Source organism: Gorilla gorilla, chromosome 9 (assembly GCF_029281585.2).
Source record: "Gorilla gorilla gorilla isolate KB3781 chromosome 9, NHGRI_mGorGor1-v2.1_pri, whole genome shotgun sequence".
In the NCBI taxonomy this organism is placed as follows: Eukaryota; Metazoa; Chordata; class Mammalia; order Primates; family Hominidae; genus Gorilla; species Gorilla gorilla.
In genome coordinates, this window is record NC_073233.2 from 72,203,033 (window position 1) to 72,220,622 (window position 17,590).

Consider the following 17,590-nt stretch of genomic DNA (forward strand, 5'->3'; position numbering starts at 1 on the left):
TCCAGCCTCTCCGCTCGTCCCGCCCTTGCGCTTTCATCTGTAAGTGGTCTCTTGGCTCCGCGACTGCAGCCTGCACCGCCTCGCCCACTCCTCTCGCGCGCAGCAAGCCCCGCCTTCTCCGTTACGAAAGAGCGCTTCTGGCCCCACTTGCTCTCGGCTCTATTGTCCCCGCCCTCCGCATCTCCGGCCCCGCCCCTCCCAGGGGCCGCGTACGCATGTGCGCCGCAGTGGCTCGGCGGGCTGCGGGGCGGGACCTGCACGAAGGCCCGCCCACTGGCGCTGCCGGCTCCGCCCCGACTCGTCCGGGCGCGCAGGCGCCGCCCGCCCCGCTGGTCTGATTAGCATAGGACCCCGGGCCCCGCCCCCTGCTTTGCATGCGCACGGCCGGCCCCACCCCCGCTGTCAGCTGGAGGAAGCGGAGTAGGAAGCGGCCGCGATGTCCTTTTGTGTCCTACAAGCAGCCGGCGGCGCCGCCGAGTGAGGGGACGCGGCGCGGTGGGGCGGCGCGGCCCGAGGAGGCGGCGGAGGAGGGGCCGCCTGCGGCCCCCGGCTCACTCCGGCATTCCGGGCCGCTCGGCCCCCATGCCTGCCCGACCGCGCTGCCGGAGCCCCAGGTCCGGGGGCGGAGGGGAGCGCTGCCGCGGGGGTGGGCGGGCCGGGCGCGGGGGCCATGTGCGAGCGCGGCAGGGAGGCGGGCGGGGCGGGCTGCAGGCGGGGTCCGACTCTGGGGCCAGTCCGGGCCACGGTTGGGACCCAGTCGAGGGTCGGACTGATCAGGGTTCAGGCGGGATCCGGCGTCCGAGTCCTGGTGGGCCGGCCTGGGGCAGGATCTCGCTCTGGCTGCGGGTCCTGACTCGGGTCAGGGTTGGGCCTCCGATCCAGCCCGCTCCGGGGAAGGGTTCAATCCCGCACTTGCCGAAGTCCCTGGGGCTGGCCGGGGTGGAAGACGGGGAGGGCTCTATGTCTGGGAAGGGGCTCTGAAGACCACGTGGGGGCGCTCGAAGGGGCCTGGGGCCACCCTCCTCTCTGGGTCAAAGGTCATCGCACCGGCAGGGGAGAACTTCCTCCTCCTTGGCTCTCCCCACTTACTTCCTGATAACCTGGTAGAGGTCTCCCGCGGGCGGGGAGGGGGAGGCGTAGCAACTTTAGGCAACTTCCCAAAGGTGTGCGCAGGTTGGGGGCGGGACACGGCGCCCCGGGAGGTGGCGGCCTCTGCGACAGCGGGAGTATAAGAGTGGACCTGCAGGCTGGTCGCGAGGAGGTGGAGCGGCGCCCGCCGTGTGCCTGGGACCGGCATGCTGGGGCAGGAGGGCAGCCGCGTGTCAGGTGTGAAAAGCTCTGGAGGTGTTTTCATGAGTCCGTGCCTGTGCGTGTGGATGTGGGGAGACCTAGTGAGAGTGTGTGTGATCATGAGCCTTGACTGAGTTCGTGGATGGGGTGTGCGCTCCAGGAGAAGTGTGTGAGCACAAGTGTGAGCAGGAGTGAGCACGGGTTTGGGAGGGCCGGTGCAAGTGTGAAAGCCCTCAGCAGAGAGCGAGCCTGCGTGGGCTTGTGGGGCTCCTGAGCACCCCGGTGAGTGGAGTGTGTGAACTCGGTGTGAGCACGTCCACTGGCCTTGGGTCTGCTCTCCAATGCAGAATACCCAGATGAGGGCAGGGTCTCAGAGGTCCCCCCAACATCTGGAGAAAACTGGGAAGTATCCTGCTCCTGGCTAGGGATTCCAGGTGGGGTTGAAGGTTGCCTGGGGGCTACGGTTACCCTGCTCCCTGGCCTGGGTGGGAGTAGGGGCTTTCTAAGCCTCCCCCAGGTTCCCAAGGGGGAGACCTGCTGTCAGTTACTGGCCCTGAAGACTCTGTTTTCATGGCAACAGCTAGGAGGGGGCAGTGTTCCTGGGCAGTCCTTCCTTGGACTCTGCCCCCCTTCTTCCCCGCTTGCTGGGCTTGGAAGCCTGGCCCTAGGCCCGAGGTTGGGCAACCCGTGTGGCAGGGTGTCTCCCATCCCCCATCCCAGTGCCTCCCTGGGAACCTATGGGTCTCTCTGTGCAGGTGACCAGCGCCATGTCCAGCCAGGTGGTGGGCATTGAGCCTCTCTACATCAAGGCAGAGCCGGCCAGCCCTGACAGTCCAAAGGGTTCCTCGGAGACGGAGACCGAGCCTCCTGTGGCCCTGGCCCCTGGTCCAGCTCCCACTCGCTGCCTCCCAGGCCACAAGGAAGAGGAGGATGGGGAGGGGGCTGGGCCTGGCGAGCAGGGCGGTGGGAAGCTGGTGCTCAGCTCCCTGCCCAAGCGCCTCTGCCTGGTCTGTGGGGACGTGGCCTCCGGCTACCACTATGGTGTGGCATCCTGTGAGGCCTGCAAAGCCTTCTTCAAGAGGACCATCCAGGGTGAGCCCCCAGCCCACTCCCCTGTCCTTTGCCCTGCACCCTCTGGGTACACTGCTGGGTGCAATAGGCCCCCAGATGGCTGTGGCACCGCTTGAGGCTAACAATCTGGTGTTTCCAGTCCCTCTACCTCCCAGAGACACCCTTTCCCTGAGAAGTATGGTAAAAGCACCGGGTGTACTGATGCATTGCAGTGGATGTGAGTGAGCTCAGGGTACCACCTGGGTACTCTAGGCCCAGCACCTTCTACAGTGGCTCTGAAAGAGTCCAAGGCAGCCTCTGTCTGTTCCTAAGCTTTGTTCTTGTTTCTGGCAGCTTCTGACCTCTCCCCAGCATAGAACATGTCCCCTTTTTCTTAATTTTCCCAAAGCAGCACCAGCACAAGGCAGATTTTAATTTTTTTTTTTTTTTTTTTTTTTGAGACAGAGTCTCACTCTTTTGTTCAGGCTAGAGTGCAGTGGCACAATCTCTGCTCACTGCAAGCTCTGCCCCTGGGTTCAAGAGATTCTCCTGCCTCAGCCTCCTGAGTAGCTGAGACTGCAGGTGTGCACCACCACGCCCAGCTAATTTTTGTATTTTTAGTAGAGACTTCGTTTCACCATGTTGGCCAGGCTGGTATGGAATTCCTGACCTCAAATGATCCACCTGCCTCGGCCTCCCAAAACAAGGCAGATTTTTATCAGTACTTGAGAGGGGCTACATCATAGTTTAGCACCCAACTTTAAAAAGACTAACAGGCAAGGCGGGACACAGTTGCTCACACCTGTAATCCCAGCACTTTGGGAGGCCAAGGTGGGCAGATCACCTGAGGTCAGGAGATCGAGACCAGCCTGGCCAGGGTGGTGAAACCGCATCTCTACTAAAAATGCAAAAAATTAGCTGGGCATGGTGGCTCGCGCCTGTAATCTCAGCTACTTGCTACTTGAGAGGCTGAGGCAGGAGAATTGCTTGAACCCAGGAGGCAGAGGTTGCAGTGAGCCAAGATCACACCACTGCACTCCAGCCTGGGTGACACAGCGAGATTCCATCTCAAAAAAAAAAAAAAAAAAAAAAGGCCGGGCACTGTGGCTCATGTAATCCCAGCACTTTGGGAGGCCGAGGCAGGCAGATCATGAGGTCAGGAGATCGAGACCATCCTGGCTAACACGGTGAAACACTGTCTCTACTAAAAATACAAAAAATTAGCTGGGCGTGGTGGTGCACACCTGCAGTCTCAGCTACTCAGGAGGCTGAGGCAGGAGAATGGCGTGAACCTGGGAGGCGGAGGTTGCAGTGAGCCGAGATCACGCCACTGCACTCCAGCCTGGGCGACAGAGTGAGACTCCGTCTCAAAAAAAAAAAAAAAAAAGGCCGGGCGCAGTGGCTCATGCCTGTAATCCCAGCACTTTGGGAAGCCGAGACGGGTGGATCACCTGAGGTCAGGAGTTTGAGACCAGCCTGACCAATGTGATGAAACCCTGTCTCTACTAAAAATACAAAAATTAGCCAAGCGTGGTGGCATGCGCCTGTCATCCCAGTTACTCAAGAGGCTGAGACAGGAGAATTGCTTGAACCTGGGAGGCAGAGGTTGCAATGAGCCCAGATCGCGCCATTGCACTCTAGCCTGGGCAACAAAAGTGAAACTCCATCTCAAAAAACAAAAACAAAAAAACAAAAACAAAAAAAACCAAAAACGCTGGGCTTGGTGGCTCATGGCCTGTAATCCCAGCACTTTGAGAGGCTGAGGTGGGCGGATCATGAGGTCAGGAGTTCGAGACCAGCCTGGCCAACATGGTAAAACCCCGTCTCTACTAAAAATACAAAAATTAGCCGGGCGTGGTGGTGAGTGCCTGTAATCCCACTACTTGGGAGGCTGAGGCAGGAGAATCACTGAACCCGGGAGGCAGAGGTTGCAGTGAGCTGAGATCATGCCACAGCACTCTAGTCTGGGCAACAGAATGAGACACTCTCATCTCAAAAAAAAAAAAGGACTTACAGGCATCTCTACTCTTCAAAGTCACTAATTTTTTTCTCACTCAGGAAAGCTTATCAGAATTTGGGGGAATGAGCAAGATGCTGACATTAAGCGTTGCCTGGGAAGGGCCTAGTATTTCCGTTATTTCTGCTTTTATGTAACCATTGGTTACTTTGGGGGCTATAACACGTATAATTAAAAAAAAAAAAAAAAAGGCCAGGTGTGGTGGCTCATGCCTGTAATCTCAGCACTTTCGGAGGCTGAGATGGGAGGATCACAAGGTCAGGAGTTCGAGACCAGCCTGGCCAACATGGTGAAACCCTGTCTGTACTAAAAATACAAAAATTAGCCAGGTGTCGTGGTGGGTGCCTGTAGTCCCAGCTACTCAGGAGGCTGAGGCAGGAGAATCGCTGGAACCCAGGAGGCGGAGGTTGGAGTTAGCCAAGATCGTGCCACTGCACTCCCAGCCTGGGTGACAGAGTGAGAGTTCGTATCAAAAAAAAAAAAAAAAGTCTTGAGTGCTTACCTTGTGCTAGGCACTGTGTTCTTTTATGATCTCAGTTAGTCCCCACAGCAACCCTATAAGGTGTCAGTACTGTTATAACTGAGACTAAGAGAGGCATTTGAAACTTTGTTGAAGTCTCACAACTAGGAAATGGCAGAACCAAGATTTGAACTTGGGTCAGTATAGGTCCAGAGCTGAGCTCTTCAATGTTAGACTGCTTCCTCTGCTTATTACTAATAACACCGAACTTTGGACAGACGCTGAATGACTGATTGTGACATTCCGGCACTTTTTTTTTTTTTTTTTTGAGACAGTCTCGTGTGGTCGCCCAGGCTGGAGTGCAGTGGCACGATCTCGGCTCACTGCAAGCTCCGCCTCCCGGGTTCACACCATTCTCCTGCCTCAGCCTCCTGAGTAGCTGGGACTACAGGTGCCCGCCACCACACCTGCTAATTTTTTGTACTTTTAGTAGAGATGGGGTTTCAGCGTGTTAGCCAAGATGGTCTCGATCTCCTGACCTCGAGATCCACCTGCCTTGGCCTCCCAAAGTGCTGGGATTACAGGCGTGAGCCACTGCTCCTGGCCAAGTTTTTTTTTTTTTTTCTTAAGATGGAGTTTTGCTCTTGTTGTCCAGGCTGGAGTGCAACGGCCTGCAGTCGTGGCTCACTGCAACCTCTGCCTCCCGGGTTCAAGCCATTCACCTGCCTCAGCCTCCCAAGTAGCTGGGATTACAGGTGCCTGCCACCATGCCCGGCTAATTTTTGTGTTTTTAGTAGGGATGGGGTTTCACCATGTTGGCCAGGCTGGTCTCAAACTCCTGACCTCAGGTGATCTGCCCTCCTCGGGCTTCCAAAGTGCTGGGATTATAGGTGTGAGCCACTGCACCCAGCCAATCCAGCAAGTTTTAACTTGGCCAAAATCCACCAATCTTAAGCTTTGTGCGCCCTTCCTGCTCTGAAGAACAGTGAGCCAGCCGGCCAGGGTGCGGGTATCTCCTACCTACCCTGGGGCCCCTCACTGTATGTTGACTATTGACAAATATTTATTGTGTGCTGGCTGTGAATAGGAATTGTATATTGAGCACTTAGGTGTCATGAACCATGCTGGATGTTTTGACCATATTAGCCCCTTTAATTCTCACGACCCAACTCTGTGGGGCACTTTTACAGCTGGGAAACTGAGGGTTCAAGGGGTTAGGTATGGGACTTGCCCAAGGTCATAAAGGTATGTGGTAGCCAGAGTCCCTGTTCGGCACAGACCTGTTCTTTGCTGTCCTGGCCAGTGTTCCAGGCCTTGGGGACATAGCTGGGGCTGAAGCAGGGCTGTTTCTGCCCTCAGGCAGTTAACATCCTGGCAGAGGGGAGAGCTGGGCAACAGTGAGTTGCACAGACTTGTCTTATTACAGCTGTGGTATGTGCAGGAAGGGGAGGTGCTGGTTCTGAGGTTCCAGAGGGCTTGTCTTTTTTTTTTTTTTGAGACGGAGTCTCGCTCTGTTGCCCAGGCTAGAGTCCAGTGGCGCGATCTCGGCTCAGTGCAAGCTCCGCCTCCCGGGTTCAAGCGATTCTCCTGCCTCAGCCTCCCCAGTAGCTGGGATTACAGGCACATGGCACCACACATGGCTAATTTTGGTATTTTTAGTAGAGACTGGGTTTCACCATGTTAGCCAGGATGGTCTCGATCTCCTGACCTCGTGATCCACCCGCCTCGGCCTCCCAAAGTGCTGGGATTACGCTCCCGGCCTCTTTTTTTTTTTTAGACGGAGTCTCACTCTGTTGCCAAGCTGTAGTACAGTGGCACGATCTCAGCTTACTGCAACCTCCGCCTCCCAGGTTCAAGCGATTCTTCTCCCTCAGCCTCCTGAGTAGCTGGGACTACAGGCACACGCCCAGCTAATTTTTGTATTTTTAGTAGAGACAGGGTTTCACTGTGTTGGTCAGGCTGGTCTCGAACTCGTGACCTCGTGATCTGCCTGCCTCGGCCTCCCAAAGTGCTGGGATTATAGGCGTGAGCCACTGCGCCCGGCCTTTTTTTTTTTTTTTTTTTTGGTACAGAGTTTCGCTCTGGTTGCCCAGGCTGGAGTGCAATAGCACGATCTTGGCTCACTGCAGCCTCTGCCTCCCGGGTTCAAGCGATTCTCCTGCCTCAGCCTCCAGAGCAGCTGGGATTACAGACATGCACCACCATGCCTGGCTAATTTTTTTTTTTTTTTTTTGAGATGGAGTCTCACTGTGTCACCCAGGCTGGAGTGCAGTGGCACAGTCTCGGCTCACTGCAACCTCTGCCTCCCGGGTTCAAGCGATTCTCCTGCCTCAGCCTCCTGAGTAGCTGGGACTACAGGTGCCTGCCACCACACCCGGCTAATTTTTGTACTTTTAGTAGAGACGGGGTTTTACCATGTTGGCCAGGCTGGTCTTGAACTTCTGACCTCAGGTGATCCACCCGCCTCGGTCTCCCAAAGTGCTGGGATTACAGGTGTGAGCCACCCTGCCCGGCCGTGGTGTCTTGAGCTGAGTGCAGAAGCCCAAATAGGGGGTAGGAGAAAATGCATTGCGAGGAGAAATGTGCTGCGGGCCTGCTGTCTAGCTGTGTCATTTGGTCCTTGCCGGGCCCTGTGAGGCCGGGAGGGCTGCCAGCACCCACCATGTGCCAGGCCTCGTTGCTAGTGCTGGGGCCAGTTCCTGCTCCGGTGGAGCTGCCACTGAAGGGGGAGGCGTAATAAACGAGATAGGTGAGTGCATATGCAGCGTGGTCCGTGGTGCTGAGGGCTGAAGAGAAACCAGAAGCAGGGCTCAGAGGCCAGGAGGACTCTGCAAAGGGATTTGGCATTATCACAGAGTGGCCAGGGAAGACCTTCAAGGTGACAGTGAGCAGAGGGAGGTGAGGGAGCCTGTGTGGACTTCAGGACCAGAGCTCCAGGCAGGGCCTGTTTGAGGAACATGGAGGAGGCGAGAGCAAGGAGTAGAGGTCAAAAGGAGGCAAGAAGCAGGGGCGTAGGCCTAGGAGGACGTAGGTTCGCTTTGGCTTGGACTCAGAGAAGGGAAATCCTCAGAGGGTTTTGAGAAGAGGAGGTACAGGATGTAATGGAGGCTTAATAGGAGTCTCTTGGCTGTTGAGTCGAGAACAGACTGGAGCAAGCAGGGACAGCCAAGCGAGGGGCAAGGTGACAGTGACTATCAGGTCAAGGGTGGAAGTAGTTGCCAGGGGCAGGAGGTGGATTCTGGACCTTGGAGGAGGTAAAGCCCACCAGAATGTGTCGGTGGCTTGGATGTGGGGTGTGAGAGGAACCAGAGATTCTGCCTAGGTTTCTTCTTGGGCAAGTGAACACGTGGAGTCCACGTAGGCTGTGTTCGGTCCGAGATGCCTTCTAGACATGCAGGATGTCAAGGAGGCAGCTGGAGAGATGGATCTGGAGCTCACAGCAAGTCCAGGCTAGAGGTAGAAACGTGAGAGCCCCACGGCTGGGGAAGATCGCCATGGGATTGGAGATGAGCTCCAAGGACAGCCCTGGCAGTCTGGATGGAAGAGCTTGGGAAGATGCTCAGAAACCACAAAGTGGCTGGTGCGGTGGGAGGAAAACCAGAGTGTATGCTGTCCTAGAAGCAAAAGAAGAAAGTGTTTCAGTGTTTCTAGGAGCAGGAAGTGATCAACAGCCTTAGATCCTCCTTTTAGGCCAAGTAACATGAGGACTAAGAATTGACCACTGGATTTAGCAATGCAGAGGTCCTTGTGGCCCTTGATGTCGGCAGATGAGGGCAGTGTGGTCCAGAGATGAGGCTTGGGGCCGAGATGCAGCCCCGCTGCCTGGTCCAGCTCCTCCCTCATCCAGGCAGGGCTCCCCCGTCCAGCAGCCACTCCCCTCCCTGCCTGCTCATGGCCGCCTGCTCTCCCTTTCCTCCCCATACCCCCAGACCTGTGCTTGCCCGGGGAGAGTCAGGGCTCTCCTGTCAGCTGGGTCCCCTCCTGGCCCCGGGAGGCCGCCACTGGAGCCCTGCCTCTTCCTGGCAGGGAGCATCGAGTACAGCTGTCCGGCCTCCAACGAGTGTGAGATCACCAAGCGGAGACGCAAGGCCTGCCAGGCCTGCCGCTTCACCAAGTGCCTGCGGGTGGGCATGCTGAAGGAGGGTGAGCGCTGGGCAGGGGCTGGGCGAGGGCTGGGGGAGTCGGGGACCCTGGCCAGGTGGGGGTGAGGCCTGGGAGTTCTGGTGAATGGACTCGGGGAGGACAGCTCTGGAGAGTAAGCCCCACCCTGCCCACAGCACCACAGTCACAGTCCTATCTGTCCCACAATTCAAGGAGTGCGCCTGGACCGCGTCCGGGGTGGGCGGCAGAAGTACAAGCGGCGGCCGGAGGTGGACCCACTGCCCTTCCCGGGCCCCTTCCCTGCTGGGCCCCTGGCAGTCGCTGGAGGCCCCCGGAAGACAGGTGAGAGCACTGTGGGTACCTGGGGCTACGAAACCGGAGGCCTATGTGTGGTATCATAGTTACCTTGGGCACTGGGACCTGTATTTCCCCTTCGTCTCTTCACTCACTCATTTCCCCAAGACATGTGAAACTGCCTTTTCCTGCATCAGGAAAAGTAGTAGGACTGGGAACAGGGACGATTTTCCAACACTCACAGCCTGTCCACAAACACACGGGCTTTCCCTGGGAGACAGCGCTCTTCCCTGGAGGGAAGTCACTGGACAGCTGCTACTGAGGAAGGCCACAGGGGGAGCCACTGTGGGAAGATGCTTAACCCCTGAGGCCTGACAGATTCGAGTGCTCCTGACTCTTGTCCTCTAATTGTCACCGCAGCCCCAGTGAATGCACTGGTGTCTCATCTGCTGGTGGTTGAGCCTGAGAAGCTCTATGCCATGCCTGACCCCGCAGGCCCTGATGGGCACCTCCCAGCCGTGGCTACCCTCTGTGACCTCTTTGACCGAGAGATCGTGGTCACCATCAGCTGGGCCAAGAGCATCCCAGGTAAAGGGCCCAGGTGACCCGGGGCTGCCCTGAACGGGCCCAGCTCTGGTGCGCTTGCTCAGCCAGGCCCGCTCCCCGCTGCCCCCTAGGCTTCTCATCGCTGTCGCTGTCTGACCAGATGTCAGTACTGCAGAGCGTGTGGATGGAGGTGCTGGTGCTGGGTGTGGCCCAGCGCTCACTGCCACTGCAGGATGAGCTGGCCTTCGCTGAGGACTTAGTCCTGGATGAAGAGGGGGCACGGGCAGCTGGCCTGGGGGAACTGGGGGCTGCCCTGCTGCAACTAGTGCGGCGGCTGCAGGCCCTGCGGCTGGAGCGAGAGGAGTATGTTCTACTAAAGGCCTTGGCCCTTGCCAATTCAGGTGAGTCTGGGGCAGGCACTGACAGGTGAGGTGTCTCCGTAAGGTCTTCAGGTTAACTCAGTGATGGTAGCACAGTCCCATTTTGCAGATAACGAAAACTGAGGCTTAGGGAAGAACAATGACTTGCTCGAAGTCAAAAAGCAAGCCAAGTACAGGCTCCAAACTGCACACAGGATTTTGAGCCCTAGTGCCACACTAATGCAGAAAGGTCGTTTAGTGGGAGGGAAGGTGGGGAGGGTACAAGGTGGCCACAGTTGAGGGAGAGAGGGTGGAGTCCTGGCCCACGAGCCGCAGCAATGAGTGGTGCCTCTCAGTCAGCCAATCAACAAATCCTCGTTTGGCTCCTCCTTAGGCCCCATCCAGCAGTGCTCAAGATACGGGGAGTGCCCTTGCCAGAGATAGCCCAGGCCAACACCACACTCCTCTCTTCTTGCAGACTCTGTGCACATCGAAGATGCCGAGGCTGTGGAGCAGCTGCGAGAAGCTCTGCACGAGGCCCTGCTGGAGTACGAAGCCGGCCGGGCTGGCCCCGGCGGGGGTGCTGAGCGGCGGCGGGCGGGCAGGCTGCTGCTCACGCTACCGCTCCTCCGCCAGACAGCGGGCAAAGTCCTGGCCCATTTTTATGGGGTGAAGCTGGAGGGCAAGGTGCCCATGCACAAGCTGTTCTTGGAGATGCTCGAGGCCATGATGGACTGAGGCAAGGGGTGGGACTGGTGGGGGTTCTGGCAGGACCTGCCTAGCATGGGGTCAGCCCCAAGGGCTGGGGCGGAGCTGGGGTCTGGGCAGTGCCACAGCCTGCTGGCAGGGCCAGGGCAATGCCATCAGCCCCTGGGAGCAGGCCCCACGCCCTCTCCTCCCCCTCCTAGGGGGTGTCAGAAGCTGGGAACGTGTGTCCAGGCTCTGGGCACAGTGCTGCCCCTTGCAAGCCATAACGTGCTCCCAGAGTGTAGGGGGCCTTGCGGAAGCCATAGGGGGCTGCACGGGATGCGTGGGAGGCAGAAACCTATCTCAGGAAGGGAAGGGGATGGAGGCCAGAGTCTCCCAGTGGGTGATGCTTTTGCTGCTGCTTAATCCTACCCCCTCTTCAAAGCAGAGTGGGACTTGGAGAGCAAAGGCCCATGCCCCCTTCGCTCCTCCTCTCATCATTTGCATTGGGCATTAGTGCCCCCCCTTGAAGCAATAACTCCAAGCAGACTCCAGCCCCTGGACCCCTGGGGTGGCCAGGGCTTCCCCATCAGCTCCCAACGAGCCTCCTCAGGGGGTAGGAGAGCACTGCCTCTATGCCCTGCAGAGCAATAACACTATATTTATTTTTGGGTTTGGCCAGGGAGGCGCAGGGACATGGGGCAAGCCAGGGCCCAGAGCCCTTGGCTGTACAGAGACTCTATTTTAATGTATATTTGCTGCAAAGAGAAACCGCTTTTGGTTTTGAACCTTTAATGAGAAAAAAATATATAATATCGAGCTCAAGAACACTGTGTGTTTGGTGTCATTGGGTCAAGGGTTGGGGATACACACGGCAGAATTCGGAAACGGTATAGATCAACAAAAATACACAGTCATAACAAGAAAAACTGGCGCCTGGCACAATCAACTCTCAGTTTCCTCTTCACTCAGCAGCATGTTGGGGATCCCGCGGCTGATGGGGAACATACGTCCAGATTCCGGGCACTGCAGGGTGCCCTCTATCACTTCCACCTGCGGGCGGGGAGGGACAGAGCTGAGCACTGGCAGCCTCAGTACGGGAGGCAGGTGGCCCGGGAAGCAAGTGATGGGCCGCTTCTCACCTCCAGCAGCAGGTGGTGCATGGTCCTCAGAAACTCCTCATTCTCCTCATACCCCTCAACCGGCCCTTTAGGCACCTGGATCAGGCGCAACTGTGGGCAAGAGGCCGAAATTATCTCCGGGCATCCCGAACTCCTGCCTCAGCCCAGCTGAGGTGTGCCCGCCCCGCATTCCCCGGGATATGCTCGGGCGGGGTAAGGATCCTCACGTTATCGGCCGCCTCCAGGAACGCCGACCACTCCACTTTGGGTATCATACGCGCCACGAAGTTGGGGTTGAATTCCACAGGGCAGATACGGACCTCGGTGGCCTGCAGGGCGGAGGAGTTTAGTTAGGCAAGCACTGGACCCCGGCCCACCATCCCGCCCGAAAAGGGAAGACTGCCGCCGGCGGGTACCTGGAGGCGCAGGGGGAAGCCACGGGACCCCACCCCCCGCACATGCGAGCTCAGCAGATTGTGGGTAAGCAGTTTCATGTCGCCGCACAAACTCTCGCCAGGCCGGAACCGGAAAGAGGTCGTGCTCCGCTGCCTCACTTCCGGGGATGCTCCACTCGATGCTATTGGATAGCCAGGAGAACCGGAAGTGGCGAACTTGCTGGAACTTCTCGTGTTTGTGGGAGCTGAGGTAGGTAGGTGAAAGACCTGTCGGGTCACGCGCCGCTACCGGAAGCGTCTCAGCAGGAGGTTCCTACGGCGCACGCCCAGCTTTTTTTTTGCCACAAATTCTTCGTAAGATGCAAATCATATGCAAAATAGCTGCAATGCAGGGGCTCTCGTTGAATGCAAAATAAACATATTTTACTCCTACACAGGCGCCTAACACCGTCGTCCTCTGTATCCCACTTTCGGTTAAGGGGCAGAAATACCGCCCTATCTGTAAATTAGGCCCATGGAAGCCGAGCCGCACCTCATTCCTATATGCAAATTAGCTGCTCCAGTGCCGAAAGCTCCGCCCCATTTGTAGTTGCGTCGGCTGTCCAGCCCCCAGTGCACACGAGGCGTGGGTCCCGGAAGCTCTGTTATGCGGGTGGCCGCTCGCGCCTGCGCAGTGGAGGCGGCCCAGGCCCGCCTTCCGCAGGGTGTCGCGGCTGTGCCGCCAGCGGTGCCCCGCCTGCTGCGGTGGCACCAGCCAGGAGGCGGAGTGGAAGTGGCCGTGGGACGGGTATGGGACTAGCTGGCGTGTGCGCCCTGAGACGCTCAGCGGACTATATGCTCGTCGGTGGGGCCGGCGGTCAGTCTGCGGCAGCGGCAGCAAGACGGTGCAGTGAAGGAGGGTGGGCGTCTGGCGGGGTCCGCAGTTTCAGCAGAGCCGCTGCAGCCATGGCCCCGATCAAGGTGACCGCTGGCCCGGCGGGGCCTGACATCCCCCACTACCCCCATGGCAACCCCCGTCCCGCTAGTCTGAGAGTATCGCCTTATTTCCTGCCTGCCAGACCGGTCCCCGCCGCCCGCCCGGCTCATCCCTTCAGAAGCCCCTCGTGGCTGCCCACCTTTCTCGCCAACCCTGGGGGCCTCACCTCCCGGGACAGTCCCGAGGCATTGTGTTTTTTGTTTTTTGTTTTTTGTTTTTTTTTTGAGACGGAGTCTTTCTGTGTCGCCCAGGCTGGAGTGCAGTGACGCAATCTCTGCTCACTGCAGCCTCCGCCTCCCGGGTTCAAGCGATTCTACTGCTTCAGCCTCCTGAGTAGCTGGGACTACAGGTGCGAGCCACCACGCCCGGCTATTGTATTTTTAGTAGAGACGGGATTTCACCCTGTTGTTCAGATTGGTCTCGAACTCCTGACCTCAGGTGAACCCCCCGCCTCGGCCTCCCGAAGTGCTAGGATTACAGGTGTGAGACACCACTCCCGGCCTGATTTCCCCTATCTTCTGAAACAGCTGTCCCTTAGCGCCCCCGCGGGGGCTTCCCCCATCCCACTCCACGACCTCCCCTCCCCCCATGGCGAATTCCCACCTTTCTGTCTTGTCTTTCACTCACTTCCTGGAACTGTCCCCAGGGCCTTGGACCTTCCCCCTTCTCCTCCCAAACCTTGTGAGACCCCATTCCCTTTCTACTTCATCCTGCTCTCAACCTTTGGGCTCCTCAGAGGCCCTCACCTCTGACTCTCTCTCCCTACCCACTCTGGCCCCATGAAGCCCTCAAGTACTCTGGGGATGAATCCTTCCCCCTTCAAAAGATTCCTTCTTTTGTTCTACATCTCCTGGATGTAGGGGCCTGGACACCCTCCCCCAACGTTCCACCTGCCGCTGCCCTTCCTCTTCCTCCTCGTGAGGGTGGGACCCTCAGACCTGGCCAAGATCCTCTCCCTCCATGTTGTCAGGGACTCCTCCTCACCCCCAAATACAGCCCTCTAGCCGCTGTCCATTTTATTCCACTCCTTTCCTGTAACCTAGACAGCATGTTATGCAACCCTTTGCGACACATGGGGAAACCTTCCCTCCCTTTCTCTGTTGTCACCAATAGCCCCTTAAGAGGAGCAGGGCCACCTTGAAACTTGGAGGATATGGGGTAACCCAGTGCGAGCTGGCAGGGAGGGCCCTTGGAAACTGACAGGGCTGGAGTATCCTGCTGGGTTTCAGCCCCGGTTCCTGCAGGCACAGCTGCCAGGCTCTCTGTTCACCTTCCTGCCTCTGGCTTGCCCCGGCTCCCTCACCCCCCTTACCCTGGAGTCCTTCCTTCTAGGTGGGAGATGCCATCCCAGCAGTGGAGGTGTTTGAAGGGGAGCCAGGGAACAAGGTGAACCTGGCAGAGCTGTTCAAGGGCAAGAAGGGTGTGCTGTTTGGAGTTCCCGGGGCCTTCACCCCTGGATGTTCCAAGGTGAGGCCCTTCCCCTTCTGAAGATCAGGACCTGGGATCTTTTGTGTTGCTCTTAAGTCCTCCACATAGTCCTGATAGGACTCCTAAAAAGCATTTCAGTGCCATCAGAAAACAAGTAGAGCTGGGTAGAGCTGGGTGCGGTGGCTCACGCCTGTAATCCCAGCACTTTGGGAGGCCAAGGCGGGTGGATCACGAGGTCAGGAGTTCAAAACCAGCCTGGCCAAGATGGTGAAACCCTGTCTCTACTAAAAATGCAAAAAAATCAGCCGGACATGGTGGCGGGCGCGTGTAATCCCAGGTACTGGGGAGGCTGAGGCAGAGAATTGCTTGAACCCAGGAGGCTAGGTTGCAGTGAGTGGAGATCGTGCCTCTGCAGTCCAGCCTGGGTGAAAGAGCGAGACTCCGTCTCAAAATAAAACCAAAACAAAACAAGTAGAGACTGCAAAAAGGGAACAGTACCAGGAATGTTGGAGAAAAGCATACTACAATTAAATCCAACACCCCTGTTGGTCCTGCTAAATGACAGGCACTGTGGAAGGTGCTTGGGACTCAGATAAATAAGACATAGTTCTGCCCATGGAAAGTTCACGTCTGGACCATAAGGCATTAGGTTTCATTCTGAGCTTCCTAGTGGCCAAGGCAAAAAGGAAATAGAATGGTTTAGACAGCTCTCATTGTCTGATCAAAGGTGTTGAGGCAGAGCACTGAGGAGGGCCTGGAGATGAAGGGTGGGCTGGGGGTCAGATGCAGTTATCCCTTTGCTGACCCTTTGTTCCCCTTCCTCAGACCCACCTGCCAGGGTTTGTGGAGCAGGCTGAGGCTCTGAAGGCCAAGGGAGTCCAGGTGGTGGCCTGTCTGAGTGTTAATGATGCCTTTGTGACTGGCGAGTGGGGCCGAGCCCACAAGGCGGAAGGCAAGGTGAGGTGCGGGGCCTGCAGGGAGTCAGGACCAGGTAGGATATTCTTCCTGTGACCTTTACTTTCTCTGCAGGTTCGTCTCCTGGCTGATCCCACTGGGGCCTTTGGGAAGGTGAGTGTTTCCCTGACCGCCACAGGGACATGGCAGTGCGGGGAGCAGTGGGGGCCCTTGGCCTCTTCAGGGATTTCTGACACTTTTCTCTGTCTCTTCTTAGGAGACAGACTTATTACTAGATGATTCACTGGTGTCCATCTTTGGGAATCGACGTCTCAAGAGGTAAAAGTGGGGAGTCCTCTGTGGAGAGAGTCCCCTGTGGGAGAGAGTCCTCTGTGGAGAGAGTCCTCTGTGGGAAGAGTCATCTGTGGGGGAGAGTCCTCTGTGTGGGAGAGTCATCTGTGGGGAGAGTCCTGTGTGGGGAGAGTCCTCTGTGGATAGAGTCCTCTGTGGGGAGAGTCCTCTGTGTGGAGAGAGTCCTGTGTGGGAGAGAGTCCTCTGTGGAGAGAGTCCTCTGTGGGGAGAGTCCTCTGTGTGGAGAGAGTCCTGTGTGGGGAGAGTCTTCTGTGGGGGAGAGTCCTCTGGGGAGAGAGTCCTGTGTGGGGGAGAGTCCTCTGTGTGGAGAGAGTCCTGTGTGGGGAGAGTCTTCTGTGGGGGAGAGTCCTCTGGGGAGAGAGTCCTGTGTGGGGGAGAGTCCTCTGTGTGGAGAGAGTCCTGTGTGGTGGTGAGTCCTCTGTGGGGGAGAGTCCTCTGTGGGGGGAGTCCTCTCTGGAGTTCTCTTGGGCCCCTGGCTGTTCACTGCCTGTCTCCATGCCCAGCCTCCAAGCCCAGGCTGATGCAGCTGGCTGGGCCCCTGTTTCCGGCAGGTTCTCCATGGTGGTACAGGATGGCATAGTGAAGGCCCTGAATGTGGAACCAGATGGCACAGGCCTCACCTGCAGCCTGGCACCCAATATCATCTCACAGCTCTGAGGCCCTGGGCCAGATTACTTCCTCCACCCCTCCTTATCTCACCTGCCCAGCCCTGTGCTGGGGCCCTGCAATTGGAATGTTGGCCAGATTTCTGCAATAAATACTTGTGGTTTGTGGCCATCTCCTTGGTTATGAATGGCTGTTTCGCTCAGCGCCAGGCATTCTGGCATCATCACAGACTGGGTGAGAGTGGTGAGGGCGCAGATGGGCTGAAAGGGAGAATGTAGGGGGTCCTGGCTTAATTAAGGGGGAGCTAGGGAGGGCCTTTCAAGGGAGGTTTTTTTTTTTTTTTTTTTTTTTTTTTGAGACAGTTTCACTCTGTCGCCTAGACTGGAGTGCAGTGGCATGATCTCGGCTCACCACAACCTCCGCCTCCCAGGTTCAAGCGATTTTCCTGCCTCAGACTCCCCAGTAGATGGGATTACAGGTGTCTGCCACCACGCCCGACTAAGTTTTTGTATTTTTGGTAGAGACGGGGTTTCACCATGTTGGCCAGGCTGGTCTCGAACTCCTGACCTCAGGTGATCACCCACCTCCACCTCCCAAAGTGCTGGGATTACAGGTGTGAGCCACTGTGCCCAGCCTTGAGGCAGGTGTTACTGAGCACTGAGAAGGAGCCAGCAATCTGAAGAGGAAGGGAAGAAGCGCTCCCCACAGAGGCAGCACAGAGGGCGAGGCCTGGCCGATGGCATGTGGCGCACAGTGTGGCCTTTGTACCTGCTCTCTGGGTGCTGCCTGATGCCATTTAGTCTGGAAACCCCATGGTGGGAAGCTTGGCTCCCAGCATTCCTGCCGGGGCCCAGCCCCACCATCCTTTCAGACTTGACCCCCTCCTGGGCACACCCTCATCCCAGGAAGAGCTCAGGTCACTTTAGGACCGTTTGATGGACAGGGAGAGGGGCTCTGGCACAGCACTTGCTCATTCCAGGAGGGCTCCCTGGGG

At 57.5% G+C, this 17,590-nt stretch overlaps 3 protein-coding genes across 6 annotated transcripts; 2 read left to right on the plus strand and 1 right to left on the minus strand.

Moving 5' to 3' along the window:
- Positions 1-362: 362 nt before the first annotated feature.
- Positions 363-11,632, plus strand: ESRRA (estrogen related receptor alpha). Of its 3 annotated transcripts, XM_055354384.2 has the most exons (8): positions 454-614; positions 1,164-1,326; positions 2,046-2,382; positions 8,844-8,960; positions 9,132-9,260; positions 9,633-9,800; positions 9,890-10,159; positions 10,596-11,632. In XM_055354384.2, exons 1-8 carry the CDS (start codon positions 583-585, stop codon positions 10,853-10,855), a joined length of 1,476 nt encoding a protein of 491 aa, XP_055210359.1. In that variant the 5' UTR covers positions 454-582; the 3' UTR covers positions 10,856-11,632. The 3 variants fall into 3 exon arrangements, with proteins under 3 accessions (XP_018891737.3, XP_055210359.1, XP_004051495.2); XM_019036192.4 differs by lacking the exon at positions 1,164-1,326 and having other exon boundaries at positions 363-614; XM_004051447.5 differs by lacking the exon at positions 454-614 and having other exon boundaries at positions 698-1,326.
- Positions 11,580-12,829, minus strand: TRMT112 (tRNA methyltransferase activator subunit 11-2). Its single transcript, XM_004051448.4, has 4 exons — positions 12,342-12,829; positions 12,153-12,254; positions 11,947-12,036; positions 11,580-11,857 (listed from the first exon to the last, which is right to left on the minus strand). The coding sequence occupies exons 1-4, from the start codon at positions 12,417-12,419 to the stop codon at positions 11,750-11,752; spliced, it is 378 nt and encodes a 125-aa protein (XP_004051496.1). The 5' UTR covers positions 12,420-12,829; the 3' UTR covers positions 11,580-11,749.
- A 207-nt stretch (positions 12,830-13,036) lies between these two features.
- Positions 13,037-16,767, plus strand: PRDX5 (peroxiredoxin 5). Of its 2 annotated transcripts, XM_004051443.4 has the most exons (6): positions 13,081-13,280; positions 14,629-14,763; positions 15,550-15,681; positions 15,754-15,792; positions 15,896-15,957; positions 16,542-16,767. In XM_004051443.4, the coding sequence occupies exons 1-6, from the start codon at positions 13,110-13,112 to the stop codon at positions 16,645-16,647; spliced, it is 645 nt and encodes a 214-aa protein (XP_004051491.3). In that variant the 5' UTR covers positions 13,081-13,109; the 3' UTR covers positions 16,648-16,767. The 2 variants fall into 2 exon arrangements, with proteins under 2 accessions (XP_018891738.3, XP_004051491.3); XM_019036193.4 differs by lacking the exon at positions 14,629-14,763 and having other exon boundaries at positions 13,037-13,280.
- Positions 16,768-17,590: the final 823 nt, after the last annotated feature.

Coding starts and splice junctions, on each gene's coding strand:
- ESRRA (XM_019036192.4), top strand. CDS start 375: ATGCGCACGGCCGGCCCCACCCCCGCTGTCAGCTGGAGGAAGCGGAGT. Junction 615..2,045: donor CCGCGCTGCCGGAGCCCCAG/GTCCGGGGGCGG, acceptor CTCTCTGTGCAG/GTGACCAGCGCCATGTCCAG. Junction 10,160..10,595: donor CTTGGCCCTTGCCAATTCAG/GTGAGTCTGGGG, acceptor CTCTTCTTGCAG/ACTCTGTGCACATCGAAGAT.
- TRMT112 (XM_004051448.4), bottom strand. CDS start 12,419: ATGAAACTGCTTACCCACAATCTGCTGAGCTCGCATGTGCGGGGGGTG. Junction 12,037..12,152: donor TCCTGGAGGCGGCCGATAAC/GTGAGGATCCTT, acceptor TCTTGCCCACAG/TTGCGCCTGATCCAGGTGCC. Junction 11,858..11,946: donor TGCACCACCTGCTGCTGGAG/GTGAGAAGCGGC, acceptor CCCCGCCCGCAG/GTGGAAGTGATAGAGGGCAC.
- PRDX5 (XM_004051443.4), top strand. CDS start 13,110: ATGGGACTAGCTGGCGTGTGCGCCCTGAGACGCTCAGCGGACTATATG. Junction 14,764..15,549: donor TCACCCCTGGATGTTCCAAG/GTGAGGCCCTTC, acceptor CCCCTTCCTCAG/ACCCACCTGCCAGGGTTTGT. Junction 15,958..16,541: donor GGGAATCGACGTCTCAAGAG/GTAAAAGTGGGG, acceptor TGTTTCCGGCAG/GTTCTCCATGGTGGTACAGG.